This window comes from Orcinus orca, chromosome 20 (assembly GCF_937001465.1).
Source record: "Orcinus orca chromosome 20, mOrcOrc1.1, whole genome shotgun sequence".
In the NCBI taxonomy this organism is placed as follows: Eukaryota; Metazoa; Chordata; class Mammalia; order Artiodactyla; family Delphinidae; genus Orcinus; species Orcinus orca.
In genome coordinates, this window is record NC_064578.1 from 57,620,530 (window position 1) to 57,648,021 (window position 27,492).

At 43.7% G+C, this 27,492-nt stretch overlaps 1 protein-coding gene and 2 pseudogenes across 2 annotated transcripts in view; 1 reads left to right on the top strand and 2 right to left on the bottom strand.

Annotated features, from left to right (window-relative positions):
- Positions 1 to 15,976: 15,976 nt before the first annotated feature.
- Positions 15,977 to 16,879, bottom strand: LOC101285137 (60S ribosomal protein L6-like; annotated as a pseudogene). Its single transcript, XR_007474256.1, has one exon. The product of XR_007474256.1 is annotated as a 60S ribosomal protein L6-like (transcript).
- Positions 16,880 to 20,055: 3,176 nt separating this feature from the next.
- Positions 20,056 to 21,228, bottom strand: LOC117197936 (60S ribosomal protein L35a-like; annotated as a pseudogene).
- Positions 21,229 to 21,509: 281 nt separating this feature from the next.
- LOC101284875 (zinc finger protein interacting with ribonucleoprotein K-like) overlaps positions 21,510 to 27,492 on the top strand; it is a 39,424-nt gene continuing 33,441 nt past the window's right edge. Inside the window, 3 exon segments of the mRNA XM_033411867.2 lie at positions 21,510 to 21,744; positions 24,707 to 24,833; positions 26,731 to 27,491. Of these exon segments, the coding sequence (XP_033267758.2) occupies positions 21,712 to 21,744; positions 24,707 to 24,833; positions 26,731 to 27,491 (921 nt within the window). The 5' untranslated portion in view covers positions 21,510 to 21,711.

The following is a 27,492-nucleotide window of genomic DNA, read 5'->3' on the forward strand; positions in this document are numbered from 1 at the left end:
GGCTCCCGCGCCCCCCTCCTCTCTGCCTGAGTCACTGTGAGCCCGCAACCAGCGGGCACTGTAGGGTCCGGAGTTGCAGCCTGTCCCTCCTGCCACACCCACTGTGCCTAGGCCTCATTGTCCTCTCCAAGATGCGACCTCAGATCACACATGGCTTCGCTGCCTTGAAGTGCATCTGTTCCTGGAGGAAAAGAACTAACGGCGTTCCCTTGGAGCACGGGAGAAGGGAGAGATTGTCACAGAACCACCCCCCCCCCCAGCGTGGAGCACAGGGAGGACCCTAGACCAGCCTGCGCTTGGGCCAGGGTCCTTCTGAGGGAGGCCCTGCTGCGGATGGGGTACGCTGGCAGTGGTTTCCCCACCGCCCACACCTGCACTTCTTCCCAGAGTCGGGGTGTCTGGAAAAGCGACACAATTCAATGCGCGATTCTGCTGAAGCATAACTCATCCCGTTATTAAAAGAGAGGGTTGTAAATTACTTGAAGAGAATTCCTAGACTAGGAAACCCCTATGGGGAGGTAGGACACCGTCAAAGCCTAAATGCAGGCAGCTAGGGGATCGTTGCTGCTCTCATTCCCTCCTTGCCCCTCCACCAGCTGCTGCAATGCTGCCTGACCAGGGTAGGAGCATATATATTAGGGCACCCTGTTACTCCTAGGTGAAGCCTTTCTGGGGTCTCCACTGACCACCTAAGTTGTTCAGGGAGGTATCCCCACTCTGGTCGGTCAGGATTCTAATATCACCGGCGCTGTGCAGCCTGTGCAATCTCCGGCCGGTTCTCAGCCCTAGCCGCAGTTCTCTGGGCATCCCTGTGAAGTCTCACGCTGAACAGGCACAGTTTAGCTTTCTTGCAGACACCTTGGTGACCCATGCAGATTTCTCAGGCATCTTCATTGCTCACATACCATTTTCGGTCAGGTCCACACAGGAATTCAATCCTCCTCCTCTGCCCTGAGCTTTGACTGCATGGAAATCCACATAGTACAGCATGAAACTTCCAAATAATTTAAAGGCTGGAAGAAATATGATTTGAGTAGGAGCCCCTTCTAGATAGAGACTTACTGGAGTTAGGGAAATTATTTTTTGAGCTGAATAAGAGGGGAGGAAAATCCCAAAATGACAGGCTCAAGTCATATTATATACTACATCTGTTCCTAATAGGATATGTCTACATCCTGTTGCAATCAGTTTTGCTATGCGCAGTTTACTCACAGAAAGAAAGATGGCTTTCCCTGACTTATTTGGGGAATAGAAGAGGCACTATGAGGAAAGGAATTTAACATGTGGGCTGCAAGCGTGACTAGGATGGGCACGGGGGAAGAGGAGCCAGGGAGCCTCAGAAAATGGAACAGATAAAGCTTTAAGGAAGTGGTGGGCGAAAGGGAGTTTTCCCGTTAAGAAAGTAGGTATCAGTCCATGTTTGTTCACTGATGGGAGGCCAGAAGAGAGGGGAAAATGGAGGAAAAGGATCATGAAAAACAGGAGTAAATTACTGTAAAATAAAGGATCAATAAAAACAGGAGTAAAATACTCCTGTTTTTCAGTAAAATGTCAACATCATTATACACGTGGGAAATTCTAATCAAAACCGTGAGATACCAGTCTACATCTACCAGGATGACTATGGGGAGAAAAGGGGAAATAACAAGTATGGATGAGGCTGTGGAGAAATTGGAACACTCGCACATTGCTGATGGGAATGTAAAATGCTGCAAGGTGAAAAACAGTTTAATAATATGAAAACCGGTTTAGCAGGTCCTCAAAAACTTAATACAGAAATGCCACTGGACTCAGCAATTCCACTCCTTGGGAAACCTGAAAGAATTGAAAGCAGGGACTCAAACACATTCGTGTGCAACAATTTTCATAGCAACATTATTCACGATAGCCAAAAGGTGGTAACAACTGAAGTGTCCATTAACACATGAATAGATTTTTAAATGTGGTACATTCATACATTGGAATATTATTCAGTCATGAAAAGGAATAAAGTTCTGATACATGTCACAATATGATGAACCTTCAAAACATGTCAAACAATTAAAGCCAGACATGAAAGGAAAAATATTGTACTATTCCACTTGTAAGGAATATCTAGAATAGAAAAGCTTGTACAGACTGAAAGTAGATTAGAGGTTTCCAGGGGCTGGATGGAGAGGGGAATGGGGGATTATTTCTCAATGGATACACATTTTCCATTTGGTTTGATTTTTTTTTTTAAGCTAGGGGTGGTAGAAGCAAAATATTGAAAATAATCGGTGGGCTAAAAATTTCGGGTTTTTTTTTCTGTAAGATGGCTATAGTAGCACTTAGTTGTCTTTAACTTCATTCGAAACAATGTTGTTAGATCTTATGTGACAGCTGTCATATCAGTATGCATTTTAAAAAATACTTATCGAAATTGGTGAATTTTTGTGTAGCCATTTGAATATTGAACATGGAAGAAAAAAGGCAACCTTTTGGTATATTATACTTTATTATTTCAAGAAAGGTAAAAACACAACTGAAATGCAGAAAAAGATTTGTGCAGTGTATGGAGAAGGTGCTGTGACTGATTGAACATGTCAAAAGTGGTTTGCAGGGGCTTCCCTGGTGGCGCAGTAGTTGAGAGTTTGCCTGCTAGTGCGGGGGACACGGGTTCGAGCCCTGGTCTGGGAGGATCCCACATGCTGCGGAGCAACTGGGCCTGTGAGCCACAACTACTGAGCCTGCGCGTCTGGAGACTGTGCTCCGCAACAGGAGAAGCCACGATAGTGAGGGGTCCATGCACCGCGATGAAGAGTGGCCCCCGCTTGCCACAACTAGAGAAAGCCCTCGCGCAGAAACAAAGACACAACACAGCAAAAAAAAAAAAAAGTAAATTAATTAATTAATAAACTCCTACCGCCAACATCCTCTTTAAAAAAAAAAAAGTGGTTTGCAAAATTTCATGCTGGAGATTTCTTGCTGGACAATGCTCCACAGTCATGTAGACAAGTTGAAGTTGATAGTGATCAATTAAGACATTAACTGAGAACAATCAACGTTATACCACACAGGAGATAGCCAACATACTCAAAATATCCAAATCAAGCGTTGAAAATAATTTGCACCAGCTTGGTTATGTTCATCGCTTTGATGTTTGGGTTCCACATAAGTTAAGCAAAAAAACCTTCTTGACCATATTTCCACATGTGATTCTCTACTGAAGCATAATGAAAATGTTCCATTTTTAAAACAAATTGTGACGGGCGATGAAAAGTGATACTGTACAATAATGTGGAATGGAAGAGATCATGGGGCAAGCGAAATGAACTACCACCAATCACACCAAAGGCTGGTCTTCATCCAAAGAAGGTGATGTTGTGTATATGGAGGGATTGGAAGGGAGTCCTCTATTATGAGCTCCTTCCGGAAAACCAAACGATTAATTCCAACAAGTACTGCTCCAAATTAGACAAACTGAAAGCAGCACTCGATGAAAAGCGCCCAGAATTAGCCAACAGGAAACGCATAATCTTCCATCAGGGTACCACAAGACTGCATGTTTCTTTGATGACCAGGAAAAAACTGTTACAGCTTGGCTGGGAAGTTCTGATTCGTCCGCTGTATTCAACAGACATTGCACCTTCGCGTTTCCATTTATTTCGGTCTTTACAAAATTCTCTTAATGGAAAAAATTTCAGTTCCTTGGAAGACTGTAAAAGGCACCTGGAACAGGTCTTTGCTCAAAAAGATTAAAAGTTTTGAGAAGATGGAATTATGAAGTTGCCTGAAAAATGGCAGAAGGTAGTGGAACAAAAGGGTGAATACGTTGTTCAATAAAGTTCTTGGTGAAAACGAAAAATGTGTCTTTTATTTTTACTTAAAAAACCGAAGGCACTTTCGGGCCCATATTTAATGCCACTGAATTGTATACTTGAAAATTATTGAAATGGCAAATTTTTAAAAATAAATTTATTTATTTATTTTTGGCTGTGTTGGGTATTCGTTGCTGGGCGCGGGCTTTCTCTAGTTGCGGTGAACGGGGGCTACTCTCCGTTGCGGTGGCTTCTCTTGTTGCGGAGCATGGGTTCTAGGCACGCGGGCTTCAGTAGTTGTGGCACGTGGGCTCAGTAGTTGTGGCTCGCAGGCTCTAGAGCGCAGGCTCAGTAGTTCTGGCGCACGGGCTTAGTTGCTCTGCGGCATGTAGGATCTTCCCGGACCAGGGCTCGATCCCGTGTCCCCTGCATTGGCAGGCGGATTCTTAACCACTGCGCCACCAGGGAAGCCCACAAATTTCTTGTTATAATTTACTAGTATATATACACACACCAAGAAACTGCAAAGTAAAAAAAAAAACAAAAACAAAAACTGCAAAGTGACAGATTTTTGTCCAAATTCCCAAATTAAAAATTTTTCTGTTGGACTATTTCAGAATTTCATGAAATTTTTTTTAATTTATTTTATTTATTTATTTTTGGCTGCTGGGTCTTCATTGCTGCGCGCGGGCCCCCTCCAGCCGCGGCGAGCGGAAGCCACTCCCCGCTGCGGTGCAGGCCCCTCACCGCGGTGGCCTGTCCCGCTGCAGAGCACGGACTCTAGGCGCGTGGGCCCCAGCAGCTGTGGCATGCAGGCTCAGCAGCTGTGGCTCACGGGCTCTAGAGCACAGGCTCAGTAGTTGTGGCCCACGGGCCCAGATGCTCCGCGGCATGTGGGATCCTCCCGGACCAGGGCTCGAACCCGTGTCCCCCGCACTGGCAGGCGGACCCCCAACCACTGCGCCACCAGGGAAGCCCGAAATTTTTTTTGATGTAGCTAAAACAGCTAGTTTAATTGTATAAATATTCACCTACAATATTAGATCTCTTATAGGAATATGAATTTTAGGACCTAAGTGTTCCCATCTGTATAGAATATACTTTCCTATCAAGAATATGAAAATTATTAGTCAACCAAATATTAATAGATGAGGAAAAAAATTGAATTTCTGTAGAGAATAGAATCAAGTGGTCACAACCAAATTAGCAAAAAGTGTTTTCCAGGCTTCCCTGGTGGCGCAGTGGTTGAGAGTCCGCCTGCTGATGCAGGGGACACGGGTTCGTGCCCCGGTCCGGGAAGATCCCACATGCCGCGGAGCGGCTGGGCCCGTGAGCCATGGCCGCTGAGCCTGTGCGTCCGGAGCCTGTGCTCCGCAACAGGAGAGGCCAAAGTGTTTTCCTTGCCTAGAAGATTAAAAAAAAAAACTGCCTTACGAGTGACACGAGTATCACTGCAAATCAGCAGAAAGGGGCTGAATGTTGGGAAACATAAAGACAAAAATATAGAGGTATCCACCAGCCACTGGTCTGGAATAACAAATGAACTCATCCAAATAGACAAAAGAGAAGACAGTGAGTAAAAGGAGAAAAAGGAGCTCACAAGGATCAAGATGGTACATGTGGCTCTGGCCTCAGCAGCATATCTGGAAGAATGGCTGTTGCTATGAATGTGTTGGACTTGATACATGTGCCTGTACAGGGAAACGACCATGGAGCCACTAGTCCAGACCATGAGGCCTGAACATATGAAGTCTATTGTGAAGAATATGGCTGTAACTACAAAACTTATAATCCTGTCTGGATTCAGTGAGGAACAGTATCCATAATTTACTTTTATATTAGTACTAAAGTTTTCACTGTGCTTTGGATTAGTCATTTGAAAAGGAATAAGGATATTTACCAAAAAATGCAAGATCCAGCAAAGGAAGCAATAGAAGGCAATGCACTTTGGTGATCTCATTCTGAGCTCCATCCACTTAGAGAAATTGGGGCAAAGCCTAATGCTTTGGAAGCCACTGAGGATGGAAGTAGTGCTAAGACAAGTCCCTCTGGCCACCCTTTGAAAATAGAAGAGAAATTTACATCCAGCCTCACTCAGGAAATATTTTGATCCAAAAGCTGTCATTGTATGAGGGATCCCTCTAGAGAAAAGCACCAAGGAGTTGGCTAGGACTGGTTGATTGAGAATCAAATCTGTGGGTCTGACCTTGTGTCCAGTGAGCAAAGTGAAGTTATAAAGACAAAGGAGGAATGAGTTCCCGAGGATTCCCACTCCCATCTGAGTGACTAAGATAATTCCCATTTCCCACTTTGAAGAAGCCATCACATCAGTAACTATGGGACATTGATTTTAGTTGGAGCCAGAGGAATTCGCAATTCAACCAACAAAAAGAAATATGTTACCATCACCACCATGCCCAGTAACTTCCAGTGCTAAGTGTAACACAGACTTTCTCAATTTAAATGAGCATTAAGTATGTGTTTATGGGGGCAGGGGTTACTCCTGAAGATTCTGGTTCTACTTGGAAACATGTAATGCCTATTTATGGGATCTGGGTGAATGCATTATGGTCCATCTGTGCAACAGAGTTTTCTACATTTGTAAATGGAGTGAAGAGAATCTCTACACTCTGATCTACAGTTATGACCTGGATGCATTATGCATTGAAAAGCCAGCTACAAAACTGTGTGCAGAGTGTGCTGGAGTTTTTCCAATTATATGAAGGAATGAAAATACAGGCATAGAACACATATTTGTATAGGATCGGGCAGAATTTAAAGCTAGACTTTTAAGTAAAAAACTTGTTAGAGTGTTTTATTTGTACAAGTGTACATGTTTCGCATAATTATTAAATTATATTAAAGCAAAGTAAATGTTTTAAAACCACTAAATACACAGGTTAAAAACAGTGATTGAATATCCAGTTGTTGGTCTCCATGTGTAAATGAAATACTTCAAGTGAATTGCAAATACAGAATTTTGACTGTATATCCCTAAGGGGAAAATATGAGGCAAAACTACCTACAGGGCTTCCCTGGTGGCTCAGTGGTTGAGAATCCGCCTGCCAATGCAGGGGACACGGGGTCGATCCCTGGTCCGGAAAGATCCCACATGCTGTGGAGCAACTAAGACCGTGAGCCACAACTATTGAGCCTGTGTGCAGCAACTACTGAAGCCCATGTGCCTAGAGACCATGTCCGCAATGAGAGAAGCCACTGCAATGAGAAGCCCGCACACCGCAACAAAGACCCAACACAACCATAAATAAATAAATGAATAAATAAATATATAAAAACTACCTACAAAGAAACCTTACGTATTGTTTATATATTTTACTATAATGCATTGGTAGAGTATTTTGGAATAAAACATTTTAAAATAAATGGGAAAGAGTTTTTATGTGAGACAAAATAAATGCAAATATAAAACCAAAGAATTTTAATAAAACTTAAAATCCACATTTGATAAAAAACAACACTAACTAGTATAGTATTAGATTTTAAACTGATATATATTTCGTTTCCCTTTCCATTGAAAAAAAATTCTGGAAAATTTGGACAACCCTACAAAAATGCCTAATTCTAGTACCCAGTTTATGGACTCAATATAAGACCCAGTATAAGTAAACAGAGTGTCTTGAGGAGAGGAAAAAATATCTTAATTACATTTAGGACACCAGCTTTCCAAGATAATCCTGAAACTATTTGCCATGTAAGAGAAGCAAGGAAATTGAGCACCGATGTCACAGGATTCCACCTGAAGAAGTTGCTCCTGCACAATTTTGGTACAGCAGTAACTCCAAAAAATTGACGCATATAAATGAAATGTCTATAAATTATATAAAAATAATTACAAAAGTTAATGCTGGGGCTTCCCTGGTGGCGCAGTGGTTAAGAATCCGCCTGCCAATGCAGGAGACATGGGTTCGAGCCCTGGTCCGGGAAGATCCTACATGCCGTGGAGCAACTCAGCCCGTGCGCCACAACTCCTGAGCCTGTGCTCTAAGGACCGTGTGCCACAACTACTGAGCCCACATGCTGCAACTACTGAAGCCCACGCTCCTAGAGCCCATGCTCTGCAGCAAGAGAAACCACTGCAATGAGAAGCCCGCGCACTGCAATGAAGAGTAGCCCCCGCTTGCCGCAATTAGAGAAAGCCCACGAGCAGCAAGGAAGACCCAACACAGCCAAAATAAATAAATAAAAATAAATTAATTAATTTAAAATAAATAAATAAATAAAATAACACAAATTTTGTAAAAAAAAATCAGTTTAACAAAACGAACTTGCCTTACTATGTATAAAGTATAATAATAACTATAGGATGCTACTGGCAAAAGCCAAAAAATAGAATAGAACAAGGAGCTTGCTAATTATCTGTGTTTGCAGTTATTTATATGATAAGTCTAGAGAAGTTTATACATGATAAAAGTTGATGAATTAGTTTGGAGAAATGACTTATTTAATATATGCTATTAAAATACTTGGAGATTTAATTAAGACATTAGAGCTATATTTCCAACTTTAATCTTAAAGAAAATAAATAGACACTAGATCTAAACATAAGGAACAGTCAATCTCTTAGGTAAAAATGCTGCAATATATCTTCATAATTTTGCCTGGGCAAAGTATTAGTAAGCATGTACCAAACCTGTGGACTTAAAACATCTTTAGCACATTTGTATTTATAAAAATTAGAACTTTTTTCACTTTTATCATACTTATTGCTGAAAGATTCCTAAAACAAATAAAAAAGTAAAACTCAATGAAAACATGTAAATATACAGAACAATAAGAGGTGATTATAATCTCAGTGCTTTTTTGGGGGGAAATGTATATGAATAAGTAATTCTTAGAAAAAAAATCACACATTATAAAATATGATTTTCTCATAAACACCAGAAAAAGCCAAGTTACATTGAAAAGGACATTGAATGTTTCATATATACATTGGAAACTGACATTAAGGTCAGTTTCCTATAATAAAGAATTATGTTGGGAATTTCCTGGCGGTCCAGTGGTTAGGACACCACACTTCCACTGCAGGGGACACAGGTTCAATCCCTGGTCAGGGAACTAAGATCCTGCATACCGGGCAGTGTGGCCAAAAAAAAAAAAAAAAAAAAATAGAAAAGAAAAAACAAAAATTATATCATCTGTCTTCTGTAACAAAAACAATAGTCAGGGCTTCCCTGGTGGCACAGTGGTTAGGAGTCTGCCTGCCAATGCGGGGGACACAGATTCGAGCCCTGGCCCGGGAAGATCCCACATGCCACAGAGCGACTAATCCTGTGCACCACAACTACTGAGCCTGTGCTCTAGAGCCTGAGAGCCACAACTTCTCAGGCCCCCGTGCCTAGAGCCCGTGCTCTGCAATAAGGGAGGCCACAGCAATGAGAGGCCCACGCACCGCAGCGAAGAGTGGCCCCCGCTCGCCGCAACTGGAGAAAACTCGCATGAAGCAACGAAGACCCAATGCAGCCAAAACAAAACAAAACAAAACAACCAATAGTCAAATGATTTAAATTTTAGATATTTTTAAAAATTGGCTTGCTACATTGTAAACTGTAAAAATTCAGGTTTTCCTGCTACCTCAACACCCTCACAGACTGGGCATAAACATCCCACTAGAGTGACCAGGTGCACCAGTGTGGAGGCTGGCCCCTGCCACAAATTCCTCTTTTTGCCCTCCCCTGACTGTGACCAAGGAATATTCAAACCTTCCAGTGAAATCTTCCTTCACCCTTTGTCCCCTCTGGAACTCAATAAAGGCACTAGCCCACAGATTCCTCCCCCTCCTTCTCTTTCCCTCCTCCCCACCTACTTGATTGAGCCCACTCCCTTGGTGACCTCTCCCCATGTGTTCTCCTCTTGCCATGAGTGCCTGTGTTTCTAGGGCTTGTGACTATAATAAAATTTGTTTTCCTGGGCCTCTCTCACGTTCCGTTTTGTAGCTGCATCTGACAGAACATATGAAAGGTTACAAAACAACCAAAAATTTAAATAATTTTGAAAATCATTTAGCATGATGAATACATACAATTTTATATGATATATTTTTCTAATCTTGTTTCCAAAATGATTGTGCACTTTAGGATTCAGTAAATTAAATGCTTTGTAAAATATATATCAATCATATTTCAGTAACTGAAATAAAGAGAACAATTTGTATTTAAGTGTAAGGACATGCCTCGGTAAACAAACTACAACACTAGTGATAAAATGATCTAGCTGGGGGTGGGGTGGGTGAGTAGGAGAAGAACATATCTTATTACTCATGTCCATTCATATCCCTTAGACATTGATTAGTATGTTGTGTAAGAGACGAAGAAGATGAATTCACTCAGCCATAAAGCAGCAGATGTGATTTAAGAGAAATCTTAGTGACTGAATATAAATTCTCCAAAAGGATACTTCACTAGGTGAAGCAGGGTTATCTATCTGAGGTGAGACGGTGGAACGGAGCAGGGTAGGAGGTGTCAGAGTGAAGATTCACCTTAAATTTATACACCTAGGGCTTCTCTGGTGGCGCAGTGGTTGGGAGTCCACCTGCTGATGCAGGGGACACGGGTTCGTGCCCCGGTCCGGGAGGATCCCACATGTCGTGGAGTGGCCGGGCCCGTGGGCCATGGCTGCTGGCCTGCACTTCCGGAGCCTGTGCTCTGCAACGGGAGAGGCTGCAGCGGTGAGAAGCCACGTACCACACACCCAAAAAATTATACACCTATAGATTTGTTAAAATTTTCACAATGAAATTTATAGTTTTATAATTAAATTTTTTAATATTATAATTTGGAAAACACTACTTAAGATTTAAAGGAGAAAATTTGGGTATAACTAATGAAATAAAAATATGAAATAGCATTTATTTTTTTGCCCAAAGGCAAAGATTTGTGAAATTTTAGGAAGAGACATCAAAAAATTAAATATAGGGACTTCCCTGGTGGTGCAGTTGTTAAGAATCCACCTACCAATGCAGGGGACACGGGTTTGATCCCTGATCTGTGAAGATCCCACATGCTGCGGGGCAACTAAACCCGTGCACAGCAACTACTGAGCCTGTGTTCTAGAACCCGCGAGCCACAACTACTGAGCGCGCGTGCTGCAACTGCTGAAGCCCGTGCGCCTAGAGCCTGTGCTCTGCAACAAGAGAAGCCACCGCAATGAGAAGCCCACGCACTGCAACGAAGAGTAGCCCCCACTCGCTGCAACTAGAGAAAACCCGCGCGCAGCAGCGAAGACCCAATGCAGCCAAAAAACCAAAAACGAAAGTCCTTTCTTTTATAAAATGTGGGTGAGAGTAGATGATAGTTGATGTCTGCGAGATGTCCTCTTTGAACCAAAATCGTCAGCAAATCATCCTCTCCCCGACCACTGTGACCATTAAATCCTCCCACTCACACTTCCCCCTTACGTCATGTCTACCTTCCTCCATGGCTGTTGGCCCCACACAGCTGCTATGAGTTGTTTCCTCCTTAGTGTAGCACCCAGGAACACATCTCTGGAGCCATTCCACATGGTGTCAAATCCCAGCTTTGCTACTTTTGAGCAGTGTGACCCTGGGCAAGTTAATGAACTCTGTACATCAGTTTCCTTCTTGTTAAAATGGGGTAATACGGCATCTACTGTGCAAAAATGTTATTAGGATAAAATGTTTAAGAGAAGAGTACAGAACACAGCCTGATGCTGTGGGTGAATTAGTGGTTTTTATCCCTGCTGTCATTAGCATTGTGATCATCCTGCCTGATCTCAGCACCTTATGGAAATAAAGTCTATACACTTCTATTCCTTGGTCATCAATTTTAAAGATTCACCTATATCTGTTTCGGAACTTCTCTTTCCCTTCTTGTCCTCCACAGTAGAATTCTTGCATCAGGCCATGGCCAATTGCTATAACAGGGTATGCATCATACTTTCTCATGTTTTCTCTGTGAATTTGCTTCATTTATTTTCTGGATCTTCTGTATCTTAATCATCTCTACTCAACAAAAACTATGCTCCAATTGGATGAAAAATAAAGCCAACAAAAATATTCTTCAGGGATTCCCTGGTGGCGCAGTGGTTGAGAGTCCGCCTGCCGATGCGGGGATGGGAGTTCGTGCCCCGGTCCGGGAGGGTCCCGCGTGCCGCGGAGCGGCTGGGCCCATGAGACATGGCTGCTGAGCCTGCGCGTCCGGAGCTTGTGCTCCACAACGGGAGAGGCCACGACAGTGAGAGGCCCGCGTACAGCAAAAAAAAAAAAAAAAAAAAAAAAAAAAAATTCTTGACTTTACTCATAAAATCAAGCTATTAGAAGAAGTTGAGTAGTTCTTGAAAGGGAAGTGTGTTGTTCCTTTTTTAAATCCCATTTACTCTTTTTGTTTTTTGTTTTTTGGCTGTACCACATGCGGGATTTTCGTTCCCTGACCAGGGATTGAATCCGTGCCCCCTGCAGTGGAAGTGCGTAGTCTTAATCACTGGAGTGCCAGAAAATTCCTTCCACTTACTCTTTATTTCATTTTTTAACTAAAATGTACAATGATGCACACAAATCTTATGGGTTCACTTAAATTTTTACACAGGTATAGACCAAAATATTCTTCACTCAGATCAAAATTTAGAATATTTCCAACACTTCGGTAGGTTCCTGGTGGCCCATCCTTGTCAATAGTTCCTCCTACAATGGTAACCACTATTTACACTATCACCATGGATTTTTTTTGACTATAATTGAGTGGAAGTAAATGGTGACCTACAAAATTTTCTCTTTTGTGTTTTCCTTGTTTTGAACGTTATTATGTCTGTGGCATTCGTCTGTTACACATACTAGAATTAAGTTAGGATGAGGTCAGAATGCAGTAGTGTAAGCCCTTAATTCAATATAACTGGAATCCATATAAGAACAGAAAATTTAGATACAGTCCTTAGAAGAGAATGCCAGGTGAAGATGAAGGCAGAGATTGGGTTGATGCTTCTGTGTAACAGGAATCATTAGAGATTGTAAGCAAATCATCAGAAGTTTTGGGAAAGTCATGAAACAGCTCTCAGAAGGAACCAACCCTACTGACATCTTGATCTCAGGCTTCTAGCCCCCAGAGATGTGAGAAAATAGAGGGAACCAGAGACATATGTCACCCTTGTCTACTTGCTTTATGGCTGCCTGATTTTCTTCTCCACATTCTCTCTGATAGCCTGTCTGAATTCCTCTTTCATTTCTGACCAAACTGACTGATCCTCACATCCATTCTAAAGCCTTCACTCCACATGCATTGAAGATCAGTAAAGAGTGTGTTGAACTCACAGCTACTGAGCATTGTTTTAGCATCTCTATAGCCATTGTTTACATACACTATTAAAAATTATTTTCCAGGTGCAATTTGCTAGTGGAAGTTGATAGGAATTTTTCTCTAAATTTCTCTCATCACTGAAAGAGATGATCGTCCTTTCCCATTTTGTGAACTGAAAGAGTCACATAAGAAAGCCATGACTGAATGTTTGCAAGTTTCAAATGGCAGGAATGATCAGGGATGTGAAGAATTCCCAGATATAAATGTTACTGTGAAATAGAAGCATGTTTTATATGTACTTAATATCTTAATTCCAATAATATCTCACCTCCATTCAGTATAAAGATCTCAGATACTTCTTGGTTCTTAGTGTACCACTTACAAGACATTAAACAGTTTGGTTCAACCAATATTCAGACCACAAACACTGTGCTGAGTATCTTCATATCCCTTTCTTGGAGAGAGGCATTTTTTAAAAATAAATTTATTTATTATGGCTGCGTTGGGTCTTCGTTGCTGTGCACAGGCTTTCTCTAGTTGCGGCGAGCGGGGGCTACTCTTCGTTGTGGTGCATGGGCTTCTCATTGCTGTGGTCTCTCTTGTTGCGGAGCACGGGCGCTAGGCAGGCGGGCTCTAGAGCGCAGGCTCAGTAGTTGTAGCACACGGGCTTAGTTTCTCCACAGCATGTGGAATCTTCCCCAACCAGGGCTCGAACCCGTGTCCTCTGTGTTGGCAGGCAGATTCTTAACCACTGCGCCACCAGGGAAGTCCAGCATTTTCTTAATTAACTCCAATTACACCCCTGTAGAATCTTTTTAATCAGAAGAATGTTAAGAGCCTTTATTTGTTATTGAATGACTGCAGTTCTTAAGGGTCAGCTGTGGTCAGTAAGGAGGGCAAATTTTGGATTTAAAAGCCTTTCTTGTCTCTAATACAAACTGTTTATTCCTACTCTAAGATGGTCAAACTTTTTAACAAATTTATTTCCTAATTTCTCTTAGCAGTAGTTCTGTTTCTTTCCTTATAGCTCTTACTATATTTCGCTTCATCAATATAATTTTTTGGTATTACTATTCTACTAGTCATCTCTCTTTTCTGTTTAATTTTAGTATTTAATTAATTAATTAGTTTATTTATTTTGGCTGCTCTGGATCTTGGTTGTGGCACGTGCTGTCTTTGTTGTGGAATGTGGACTTCTTAGTTGCAGCATGTGAAATCTTAGTTGCAGTGTGCGGGATCTAGTTCCCTGACCAGGGATTGAACACCGGGCCCCCTGTATTGCGAGTGCAGAGCCTTACCCACTGGACTTCCAGGGAAGTCCCCTCTGTTTAATTTTTTTTTTGTATGTGAATGTTTATAGTGGCTTTATTCATAATCTCCAATAATTATAAACAAACCAAATATCTTTCAATGGGTATATTTTAGAATAAACAGTGATACATTGATACAATAGAATGCTGACTGACAATAAAAAGAACTACTGAACCATTAAAATGTGAACAAATGTCACAGATATTATGCCAGAAAACATATTACCTGATGTTCTGGAAAAGACAAAACTAGGAAAACAAAAATTTGATCAGTGGTTACTAGGAGTGGAAACTGACTTTTGAAAAAACATGAAGGAACTTGGGTGATGGTGGTGCTTCCCAAACTGTATAGATGCCACAGCACTGCACACAAAAAAATCAACTTTACCAAATGTAAATTATCAATAAAACCAACTTTAAAAACCCACCAATCATTTTTCACCTATCTATTGCCAAAAATCCAAGTCTAATGACCCATCATTTTAGGGAGCCTGTAGGATAATGGGCACTCTTATACATGAGTATAAATTGGTACAACCTCCATGGAAAGCAGTTTGGCACCATCTACCAAAACTGCCTAAATCCTTTGACTCAGCAAAAAGCTAATTCTTACCTGGTACTTGCTCATCTGTATGCACACTTCAAGTTACTACATCGCACTCCGGTACCCAGTACTTTCTGAAAGTTTGCTTTAACCGAAAGAACTTCATTCGTACCTGTCTTTGTTAACTGGAAAAAAATTGAGATTTTCACATTTATGGAAAAAGGCAGAGGGGGAAAACAGCAGTTTGTTTTGCAGAGAGCCACTAGAGACGGCAGCATGTCTGGGCAGTGGGAGTGGCACTGCCAAGCTCTTTCCCTGGGAACTACTACACTCTGGCATCTCAGCATCCAGAGCCATCACTTTGAATTGTCTGTGAGCATCTGTGTTTTATCCCATTTTATGTCTCTGTTAGCAAGATGTGTCATAAGGCAATTTCTTCAATTTTTGCTATTTTGGCTTACAGAAGGTTTCAGAGGCATACTCCACTTTTGGATAGCAGGGGAAACCTGTATAATTACAAATAATGGAAACCCAAATATCCATAGAATGCACTACTATACTATGCATCAGTAAAGATGGACACTTCCTATGGAATAATCAAATTCATTTGTTATCTGTATAACAGCATGTACTGCACATGGGGTTTTTGGTTAAAAACGGGGAAAGGTAATTATACTAATTTGTTGTGTATGCTTTAAGAAACTAGATACACAAGAAACTAATAGTAATGACTATGGAGAAAGACTGAATTGGGCAGAAATGGATGTTAATTCATGGAAAGGGAGGGAAGTTTGTGGCCTGAAGAGCCCACAGTTGTTTCTTATCCGTATACAGTTAGTACGGACTTGTCCAGTGATGGTTGGGGAAATGCCACTACTTTGTATTTGTAGGTGCTTTGTGAAAAAACTGAGAAGACACTTAGGAAGCTAAGAATGTTGATCCAAAGAGGGAATTCCACTGCAGCTGATAGCACTCCCCTCCAATCCCACTCCTCTTAGTAGAGGCTAACATCCCATCAAATTGGCTGAGTCATACCATACCTTCAGGCAGATTTAAAAAAAAAAGAGAGAGAGAAAAGACACAAAGGAAATGGACTGAGTTATTTAATTAGGTTCTTTGTAAGAAGTTTAGAACACTGCTTTGTGAGGATAAATTCTGTTTGTGAGAGCAAACGCAGAGAGGAGGTAGCCCTGGAGCTGAGGAACAGCTTTGATTCTTCGCAGAATTTGTGAGTCCACATCTTTTTGATCAACCTTGCGCTGCTCTGTAATCTCGTATTTCTCTCTCTCTGTGTTGAAGATCTCACCTTCCTGGTGCCTGGGCTTACGCAGCTTCTTCTTGAAGTAAGCGTCAGTGAGATGTTCTGGGATTTTCACACCACTGATATCAATTTTGGTGGAAGTGGCAATGACAAATTTCTGGTGTGTTCTCCGCAGAGTATCTCGATTGAGGGACAGAGGCCCAGTCACAAGTAGCAAGCCACAGATCAGCTGCTTCAGGAAAATGACCCTCTTGCCTCTGTGGTGCCCAGTGAGGATAACCAGGATGGTCCCAGGAGTGATGCTGGCGCAGTTTTCTCACATGCTTACTGAAGGGTTTTTTGCCGTGACTCAACAGCTTTCAAGGCACATCTTCAGTAGCATAATACCTAGGCATTTTGCGAAGTTTAACCACCTGGGTAACACCATTCTTGTCACCACCAACTGGTTTTGTGACAGTAGCAAGGACCTTCACCTTCTTTTTCTTTTCAACCTTGGATTTAGATGCTGAATACTTCCTCTTGTACAAGGCCTTTCTGGAATACATAGCTGATCAGGAATATCTGCCAATTCCTCTGACCAGGACAGGGTTTTGGCTGCAGTGGGGTTTCCGCTTCTTAACCTGCTTCACCTTTTGAACCTTGTCACCAGTCTCAGCCTTCTTGGCTTCAGGTTTTTTCTCCTTAGTATCTGGCTTCTCAGCCTTTTCACCTGCCATCTTGCAAGACGGGAAAGAGCCCCTCTGTTTAATTTTAAAGAATGTTAATAGGTTCATCATCTAGGCAGGGTGCTGAAGCAGTCTTGAGGTTTCTACTCCCTACATTCTTCTGCGATTCATTCTGATTCTCCTCTCTGCACTGCTGTTACCTCCCATTAAGCCCTCAACCTCTCCACCTGGAATATATATTTAAACTTGACATATATGTCATGTGTTACCATCAAATGCAGGTATGTGTTAAAACTGGGGATATAGTCGGGCACAAAACATAAAAATCCCTACCTGTCCAGTGGTAATGAGCACCCTTCAGCTTTTGTTTATCTGGTAATGTCTTTATTTCTCCCTCATTTTAAAAAAAATTAATTTATATTTATTTTTGGCTGCGTTGGGTCTTCGTTGCTGCACGCGGCTTTCTCTAGTTGCGGCGAGTGGGGGCTACCCTTCATTGCGGTGCCCGGGGTTCTCATTCTGGTGGCTTCTCTTGTTCTGGAGCATGGGCTGTAGGTTCGCAGGCTTCAGTAGTTGTGGCGTGTGGACAACTGGGAAAAGTGAAGACTATGCCCAGAGAAGCCCTCTCCTTTTTTTCTTTTTAAAATACATATATGCTCTTTTTTTAAGTAAATAAATTTGTTTGTTTGTTTATTTATTTATTTATTTTTGGTTGCATTGGGTCTTTATTGCTGTGCATGGGCTTTCTCTAGTTGTAGCGAGCAGGGGCTACTCTACGTTGCCGTGTGTGGGATTCTCATTGTGGTGGCTTCGCTTGTTGTGGAGTATGGGCTCTAGGCACGCGGGCTCAGTAGTTGTGGCTCACAGGCTTTAGAGCGCAGGCTCAGTAGTCGTGGCGTGCCGGCTTGGTAGTTGTGGTACATGGGCTTAGTTGCTCTGCGGCAGGTGGGATCTTCCCGGATCAGGGCTCGAACTCATGTCTCCTGCATTGGCAGACGGATTCTTAATGACTGCGCCACCAGGGAAGTCCATCCCTCATTTTTTAAAGGGAGTTTTGCCAGGTATAGAATTCTCAGTTGACAGTTTTGTTTTTAATCTCTATGGGGGAAAGAGGGCTTGGAGCTTACTAGTCCACCATTTTGCTGATGTTACTCCTCACATAGTGTTTTAATTGAAACTTTTTTAACTTAAAAAAAGAATGGGTCTAACAATCTGGATTGGATGACCTGGTAACACAGTAAAAACTTGGTCAGAACTAGGAAAAAAACTAGGAAAAAGAGCACACTATGTTTTTGCCTTTTCCTGTTTGCACATCTGTCCATATGGCATTTCTTTTAAGAAGTTTTTAGAAACAACATGTATGTAATTTCAAAATTTAAATAAATTTTTTACTCAAAGTATTATCATGGAAATGTTTGATCTTTATTTCATTCTCTTATTTATTAATGTAGAACACTGTCATATTAACTTTAGTTTTCATTGGAAATAATTCCTCTTTTTTGGTTAAATCCAAAGTTTGTTACACAGGTTTATTTTAGTTTTGTTTTCATTTATGTGACTATATCTTAAACTATTTTGTTATATCTATTCAGACGCTATAATTACATAATTCTAAAACAAAAACAAAACAAGTACATTCTGAGCGCTATAGTTTCATCCTTTCTCCTCTGTCCTCTTCCTTCTCCTCATCTCACAGGTGATCCTTGTATACAGTTTTTATTTTTCCATTATTAAGATATAAATGCATAAATATATAGAAATGCATAAACTATATGAATTATATTCACTTTCTTGCCAAAATAAAGCTAACTGCACAAAGTATTCTGATAGTTACTGACAGTTTAGGTCTGCATAGTTGAAATAACTTACTCCTCATGTCCACAACTGCCCAGTGCTCTCTTAGGAGGATGCACCCTGATTTATTCAATCTTGGTTATTACCAAAAATGCTGCAAAAATAGTTCTGTGCTTGTGAAAAAATCTTTTAAGTATTTTTTTTTTTTTTTTTTTTTTGCTGTACGCGGGCTTCTCACTGTTGCAGCCTCTCCCGTTGCGGAGCACAGGCTCCAGACGCTCAGGCCCAGCGGCCATGGCTCACGGGCCCAGCCGTTCCACGGCATGTGGGATCTTCCCGGACCGGGGCGGCAGGCAGACTCTCAACCACTGCGCCACCAGGGAAGCTCCCTCTATTGACTTGATTCTTAATCAGTTGGTCACGGCCAGCTCTTTGGTGCTTTCCTTCCAAAGAAATCCCTCAGATAATAGCAGCTTTTGGATGGCAATATTGCCTGTATGATTTTGGATGTAAAGTTCTACTTACACTGAATGGGCAGAGGGGTTTCCCTCAGCATCACCTGCCTCTTGAGTGACTTCTAGGCCATTAAGCTTTATCCAATTCCTTTACCACCTGTCACACTTGGGGCATAGTCTCCACTTTTCCCAGTTGTCCAAGCTGGCAGAGGGGTCCTGTGTGGGGGTCAAGCCATCAGAGTGAGTCCTGGACTCTGGCTGAGAACAGTGCCAGCCCTTTACCACACAACTGCTGAGACAATCTCGGGACTGGCCTGAGGGAGCAGGACCTGTCCAGGACAATGTAACCATCACCGAGGCTTCCTGCTATCCTCAAAGTACTGTGGCCAAATGCCGCCCCAACCTTGCAACCCAGACTTACCTGCCTCCCAGGACCCTAAGAGGACATCTTCACCTATTCTCTTTCATTCTAATGTACTTTTAATTTAGCACTTCTTTCATGTTTCCTGTCTGTGTTCCTTAAATGGTCGAAAACTCACAAGGACAGACTTGTCTGTCTTGTTTTCTGACTTTTCTTGTGCACCTACAGTAGTGCCTGAAACTCAGTAGATGCTCACTGAACATTTATTAAAGAACTGAGGGACTTCCATGGTGGGCACTGGTTAAGAATCCGCCTGCCAATGCAGGAGACACGGGTTTGATCACTGGTCCGGGAAGATCCCACATGCTATGGAACAACTAAGCCCATGCTCCACAACTACTGAGCCTGCACTCTAGAGCCTGCGAGCCACAACTACTGAAGCCTGCACACCTAGAGCCTGTGCTCCACAACAAGAGAAGCCATCACAATGAGAAGACCGCGCACCGCAATGAAGAGTAGCCCTTGCTCTGGGCAACTAGAGAAAGTCCGCACACAGTAATGAAGACCGAAAAATAAATAAAATAAAATAAAATAAAATTTATTAAACATGACACCCTAGATTCCACATCCATTTTTGCTTTTTACTGTTAAGGCTACTTTGAAAGTCCTTTTAAGCTATACTTCAAAGTATTAATATTTTCACGAATGAAAAAATAATCACATTTCTAAAACAAAATCCTGAGTGGCCAAAGTTTCAGCATAGCCACTGCTCAGATAACTGTCTCTTCTCAGACTCCAGTGTGTCCTGTTCAGTTTTCTTTGAGATCTTAACTTTTGTTTTCTAATCCTCTACTGATATTTTCCCAGAGCTATCCAGCCATCATCTTTAAATAAGTACATAATCATTAGTGGCTTTCAGTGATCTTCATTTCACAACTTTTTCTGGAATAATCTCAACTCCTCATGCCCACGCAATCCCTGCTATAACAGTAAGAATGATAATCACTTCTCATCAAAGAGATCAGATTTTGTGTCCCCTCAATTTTTGTTTCATTTTGGTTTTTTCCACTTTAATGTATTCATTTTTCAATAAGTTTAAATCCTTGAGGTGTATGGCATCACACAGATTCTGTGTCCACGGCCTTGGCAGCAAGGTTGTTTGGGAATTCGGCACGAACCATGCCACTGTCTCCATGAACACAAGCTACCTTTCCCCAGGTTACTCTGGTTTCGTTCGGTTTTCCACCAGGAGTTACTTTGTTTTCTTTGCTTTGTACACGTAAGCACGTCTCTTGCCTAGATATTTAGAATTCTGTTTCATTTCGAGCATAGACCCCTTCAATTCTTTTTAATATAAATTTATTTATTTAATTTTGGCTGCATTGGGTCTTCGTTGCTGCGCGCGGGCTTTCTCTAGTTGCTGTGAGCGGGGGCTACTCTTCATTGTGGTGCTCTGGCTTCTCATTGTGGTGGTCCCTCCTGCTGCGGAGCACAGGCTCCAGGAGCACGGGCTTCAGCAGTCGCGGCATGCACGCTGAGTAGTTGCAGCGCACGGGCCCAGCCCCTCCGCGGCACGTGGGATCCTCCCAGACCAGGGACCGAATCTGTGTCCACCGCACCGGCAGGCGGACCCTCAACCACTGCGCCACCAGGGAAGTCCCAGACCCCTTCAATTTTAAGAGCACCAGGGAAGTCCCAGACCCCTTCAATTTTAAGTGCTATGTGCTCCCTCTGGTTCCGGAGACTGAGCTTATAGCCAGCAAAATGGCCTTGGACCACAGCCTTCCAGGCATATTTGTCCTTTCAGAAGTCCTGTTCCAAGCGGGCCTCCACAGTCTTAAAGATGATTGAAACAGAAAGGCCTATGTCCCAAACTTTTATCTCAGGATTCTGGTATCTTTGCACAGGTGCTCTAACCGGGCCACTTTACCGGGAGGTCCAGGTGAGCAGCGCTCCACGCTTGGTCCCAGAGCTGTTGGAACTACATTTCCCAGAGGACGCTGCGCCGGGGGCCTTCGACGATTAGCCAATTAAAGCTCAGGAGGAGGGCACGTCCTTGTGAGAGCACCGCGTAGGGGCAGGACTTCCGGCATTCTCCTCGTGGCGGTCGTTTTGTAGGTGCTTGGGGTATGTTCGCTTGGTCTCAGGTTCCACAGCGGCGAGTCGAGACCGAGAAGGTCGGAGAGGAGACGCTGTCCGCGCCAGGCCTGGGGTAGGGTCCACTGTGCCCGCGTCCCCCCTCCTTTCCCGCCGTTCCCCGCCCCGTCCACAGTCCGATGGCGGCGGCGGCGCTGAGGAACCCGCCTCAGGTAAACTCTCGTCCTCCGGCCCTCACTGCCCTCACCCCACAAGACACTAAAGCCTCGAGTGCGGGGCGCCGGCTCACGTGCCCGCAGCCCAGACCCCGGTATTCAGGACGGTGAGGCGGCCGTGGGTGGGGCCCTGTTTCTGACAGACGGTGTGACGGCGCGTTGCAGAGGGTCACAGGCGGAGGGACCGGCAGGTGCCAAGGCTTGGAGGTCGGGTTGAGCCGGGAGGATTCGGGAACTCCGAGATCTGCCTTGTGTGTTCAGGGAACAGAGAAGGTGAGGCAGAGTCGCGCTTGAAATGCCAGGCTGCCATTTTCAGGAGGCCGGAAGCATTGACATTTGTTAACAGAAAAGGACTCTCCTGATTTAGGCTTTCAGAAGTTTTCCAAAAGCTGTTCAGAGTGTTAGACTGGTTGCCTCGCGTATAGGTACCAGAATGTGCAGGTGCTCGCAAGGGAGACTGAGCTAGTTCAAGGGAATCTCAAGTCTCCTTTGTTTCTCATGGGAACAGAGAGCAAGGGGGCAGGAGTCAGGCCTGGAATGGCGCTCTGAGAAGTTGAGTGTCTATTCTGCAGGTGATGGGAACAATGGGAGGTTTGGAGCGGAGGAGGGAGATGATCTGACCCAGCTCTTATCAGGCTCCCTGTGACTGCAGAATGGAGAACCGAATGGGGCGGGGGGTGAGGAAGGTGGTAGGAAAACCAGGGAAGACGCTACTGTAACCAGTCCAGGAGAGTCTTGATGATGTGGACCAGTGTGGTGACCTTGGAGGTGGTAGACATGATTAAAATTCTGAATTCAGTTTTTTCATTAGATCTGCTCAGATTTTCTGATTTTGTGAGAGTAGAAGTCAGGGATGACCGTAAGGTTTTGGGGTGTAGCAGCCAGAGGGATGGAAGCTCCATCAGTTGGGATCTGGAATTTGGTAGTAGGATTAATTTTCTTTTTTTTTTCTTTTTTTTTTTTGACTGCGTTTGGTCTTCGTTGCTGTGCCTGGGTTTTCTCTAGTTGTGGCAAGTGGGGGGCTACTCTTCATTGCGGTGTGCGGGCTTCTCATCGTGGTGGTTTCTCTTGTTGCAGAGCATGGGCTCTAGGGACATGGGCTTCAGTAGTTGCAGCTCGTGGGCCCTAGAGTGCACGGGCTTCAGCAGTTGTGGTGCGTGGGCTCAGTAGTTGTGGTGCACAGGTTTTGTTGCTCTGTGGCAAGTGGGATTTTCCCGGACCAGGGATCAAACCCCTAACCCCTGCATTGACAGGCAGATTCTTAAGCACTGCACCACCAGGGAAGCCCCAGGGTTAATTTTCAATCGGTATTAGGGGTTTTGTTTTGGTCATGTTAAGTGTATGAGATGTTTCAGAGAACAAATCAGTAGAGGTATTAAGTGGGCAGCTGGACACACAGGTCTAGGTCTCTGGGGAGGGTTTCAGGACAGACACCTGAAGAAGGTGGTGGATAGTATGTGGACCAGGGTGGAGCTGTGTGTCTTGGCTTAGACGGCTAGAATAGAATACTTTTTATTTCTCACAGTTCTAGAAGCTGGGAATCCAAAATCAAAGTATTGGCAGGTTGGATTCCTGGTGGGTGACTCTGTTCCCATCTTGCAGATGGTTCCCTTCTCCCTGTATCCTCACATAGACTTTTCTTGGTACAAGGAGGTGGACAGAGCAAGAGATGCCTGTCTTCCTCTTATAAGGATTCCTTCTTACAACCTAATCTAAACCTGATTATTTCCCAAAGGCCATGCCTCCAACTACCATCACATTTGGGGTTAAGGCTTCAACATAACAAATTTTGGGGGGATGCATACATTCAGTCCATAACACTGTGGGTCACATTTAGTGGCGATAGTCTTGGTCATGATAGTGTTAATAATAGCCCAGGAAGGGGAGAGTGGGGTCTGAGGGCTGGGCCTTGTCCTTGGGCACCAAGGTGGAGGATGATAGTCATCACAAACATAGGTGAAGGAGATAAGTGGTCATGGGAACAGTGTGGGAAAGAGGATGAGCTACTAGGTGATTTAGATTGCTGAGGGATGAGTGCACATGAGACAGAAATGGCAGCAAAGGAGCAGTTGAGGCAAGATTGACAGTGAGGCCAGGTCTACTGCTTATTCACTGCTCTATGGGCTCACCAGGGTTTTGCTGTGACCTTCTGTTTCTGGGGGGTTTTAGTCAGGTTGGTGGCTTAGTTTAAGGGGCACAAGTGGTCATCTGGGAGAGTCACTGGACCTGGGGTGGAAAGTGTCTGGGACTCTATTTTGAATGATGGTTAGGAAAGGAGAGGAAGTCTGTGACAGGAGAGCACATCAAGTGTAGCTCATGTGGAAGAGGGACATGACTGTATGAGATGCACAAGTGGTTCTGGGTGGCTGAGGTTGAAGCAAGGAGCAGAGTCAGGCAGGACTGCCAATGGCAGTGGGGACCAATGGAGGTCTGGGTAGTTGGATCCTGCTTGAATTTGCTGAGCACTCTCTATATGCCATGTGTTCCATGACACGTAGGAAGGAGAGGCAGATGCCTGTGTTGCAGGGCAACAAAGAGGTGGTGACTGAGAGAGACGTTGTACAAAGAGTGATGTGGAAAGGGAGTGTGAGCTGATGGCCTGAGGGCCCTGGCACTGAGGACATAAGGTTAAAATGTGAGCCCACACCCTTGGTTATGTCTTGGAGGCATGATCTGGGACATCCTAGGAGAATTGCCTCGTAAGAGGTAGTCCTTCCCTGTGTGCCAGGCCCAGAGCATAGATATCATCTGTCTGTCCACCTGCCTGGTGCTGTGGGTGGACAGGATAATCAAAGGGACCATGAGAAGAGTGTTCACATCAATGACACCAGGGCCTGGTATCTCCTCTGAGATGAGGAAGTGGCGGGGGGCGGTGAGCAGGGTATGAGTGGGTGGGTGGATGAACTTGGGGTCCTGTGAGAGAAGCTGATCATGGAACAAACTGTCCCCATCATGGCAGGCCTGTGTGACCTTTGAAGACGTGGCCATTTACTTCTCCCAGGAGGAGTGGGGGCTCCTTGATGAGGCACAGAGGTTCCTGTACCATGATGTGATGCTGGAGAACTTTGAACTTACAACATCCCTGGGTAAGGCCTTCATATTCCTCCCAGTGTCCTCAACTGTTCTCTGTCTTTCCCCCATCCAAGAGGCAGCTCTCTCCATTCCATGGCTAGACCATTGTCTCTGCTAACTTCCCCACTTACCTGGCATATGTGCTGTGGATGTCAGTGCTGAGCTGTGTACACTGCCCCAAGCACTGTACTCCTCAAGCAGCCCCAACGTCTGATACCCCGAGGAATGCAGGGAAGTGTCTGGGAGTCAGTCTGGCAGTCAGCCTAATAGAGCTCACATTTCTTGTCCTCTCCTTGGCTAGATGACTGTGTCCAGATCTATGGTACCTTGTGCCCCAGATTCTTCCCCTTTCCTCTTTTTTTTGAGATATAATTGGCATAGGACATATTAGTTTCAGGTGTATTACATAATGATTTGGTATTTGTATATATTGCAAAATGCTCACAATAGTAAGTCTAGTTAACATCTATCACCATATAGAGTTACACATTTTTTTTCCTTGTGATGAGAACTTAATTTTAAGACTTCCTTGTGACTGCCTATATCAGGATTGCAGGTATTGTCATTGGCACTATTTATATATAAGCTTTTCTTGAAAGACCCTGTTTTGGGATTTTGTTGTAATAGTCTTTCCTTTCCTGGGGTCTGCTCTTTCCTGAGTTGCTCTGAGTCAGTGCTGACCACTCACATGTCCTGTCTTTCCCTAAGGACTTGTTTCGTTCCAGTCTCACATAGTTACAGAACAGGGGGTGTGTGGGGAGAGCCCTGATTGCTTTACAGGGTGAACATGGTAAGTTGGTCTCAGAGGAGACCTGGTCCTGGTGACTGGCAACTGGAGGGGGGGCGAGGGGAGGGCATGAAAATGAGGCTGTGTTTAGTCATACCGGGAACCTACCCTGTGTCCACCAGTGTTTTGGTGCAAGTGCTACTTGAGGCAAATTATTTCTACACTTTCTTCTGCATACTTGACACTTTTCTGATTTGTCATTTCCAGTTTCTGACTGTCCCCACCTTTCAGAACTGTATGCATCATGTCCCTCTCCACTGCACCATCTGTAGTTTCTCCCACAGTGACTTACACTTATCCAGACACCTTGGAGATGTGGGTTCAGTTCCAGACCACTGCAATACAGTGAGTCACACGAATTTTTTTGTTTCCCACTGCATATAGAAGTTATATTTATATTATACTTTAGTGTATTAAGTGCAGTAGTATTATGCCTAAGAATCAATATACTTACCTTAATTTGAAAGTACTTTTTTGCTAAAAAATCCTAACCATTGTCTGAACCTTCAGTGAGTCATAGTAGTAACATCAAAGATCACTGATCACAGATCACCGTAACAAATATAATAATAATGGAAAAGTTTGAAAGATTGTGAGAATTATCAGAATGTGACACAGAGATACAGAGTGAGCAAATGCTGTCAGTAAAATGACACCGATAGACTTGCTGGATGTAAGGTTGCCACAAACCTTCAATTTGTAAAGCAAAAAACCAGAATGCAGTATCTGCAAAGGGCAATACAGCAAAGTGCCATGATAATGACATATGCCTGTAAAGTGTTGTGAGGTGTACACACATTCTTAAATAGTCCTTGAACACCAGCTACTCAGTTCCAATTGTATTTCCCTGGGCCTGGACACAGTCATCCTTCTGCATAGTATGGACATGTTCCCAGCTGACAAGATCTAGCTGAAGGCTGTTGGCAGAGGAAGGAGTAAGTGATACTGCCTCTCCTCCCTGTTTTACACCCTGTATTTGTGCCCTTTGTCCTGGAAAGTTACCCCCTTTCTGTGAACTTTAGAGGCCCAGTACTGCAGAGCAGCCCTCCCTTCAAATTAGTGCCTCATCCTGAAAACATTCCCATGGATTCATTAGCACTTTATTAGCATTCCTCTGCTTTCAGATTGTCAGTGTGGAGCAGAGGATGAGGAGATCCCTTCTGAGCAGAGTGTTTCTGGAGGAGAGTCACAGGTCAGGACTTCTCAGTCAGTTCCATCAAACCAGAAGACTCATCACTGTGAGAAGTGTGTCTCAGTCTTGAAAGACATTTTGCAGCTGACTGAGCTCCAGGCAGCATATCTTGGGCAGAAACCATACTTTGGTGGGGGATCCAGCAGCTTCTGGTTGAATGCAAGCCTTCACCAGTATCAGGAGCATGACAATGGAGAGAAAAACCTTAAAATGGATGTGGACAGGTCCTCGATTGTGACGAGCTGCAGACTCCATGTGTCAGGGAAGCCCTTCCACTGTGGGGAGGATGGAAAAGACTTCCTAGCTACCTTGGGCCTTCATCAGCACCAGGCCACTCCCAACAGTGAGAAGCCACACAGCAGCATTGAGTCTGGGGAGGCCTTAAACAATGGAAAAAGTCATAACAAGTGGATTGAATGCAGGGAAGTTTTTGGCAACACTCATATACTTCACCACCAGAGAGTCTGCACTGGAGAAGGTCTTGATGAGTGTAGCAAATGCAAATACAGATTTGTTCAGCACCAGCAAATTCACGTTGGAGAAAGGCCTTATGAGTGCAGTGAATGTGGGAAATTCTTTAGCCGTAAAACCCACCTCATTCGACACTGGAGTGTTCACACAGGAGCAAAGCCTTATGAGTGCAGTGAATGTGGGAGGTCTTTTAGCCAGAAATCTGACCTCATTCAACACCAAA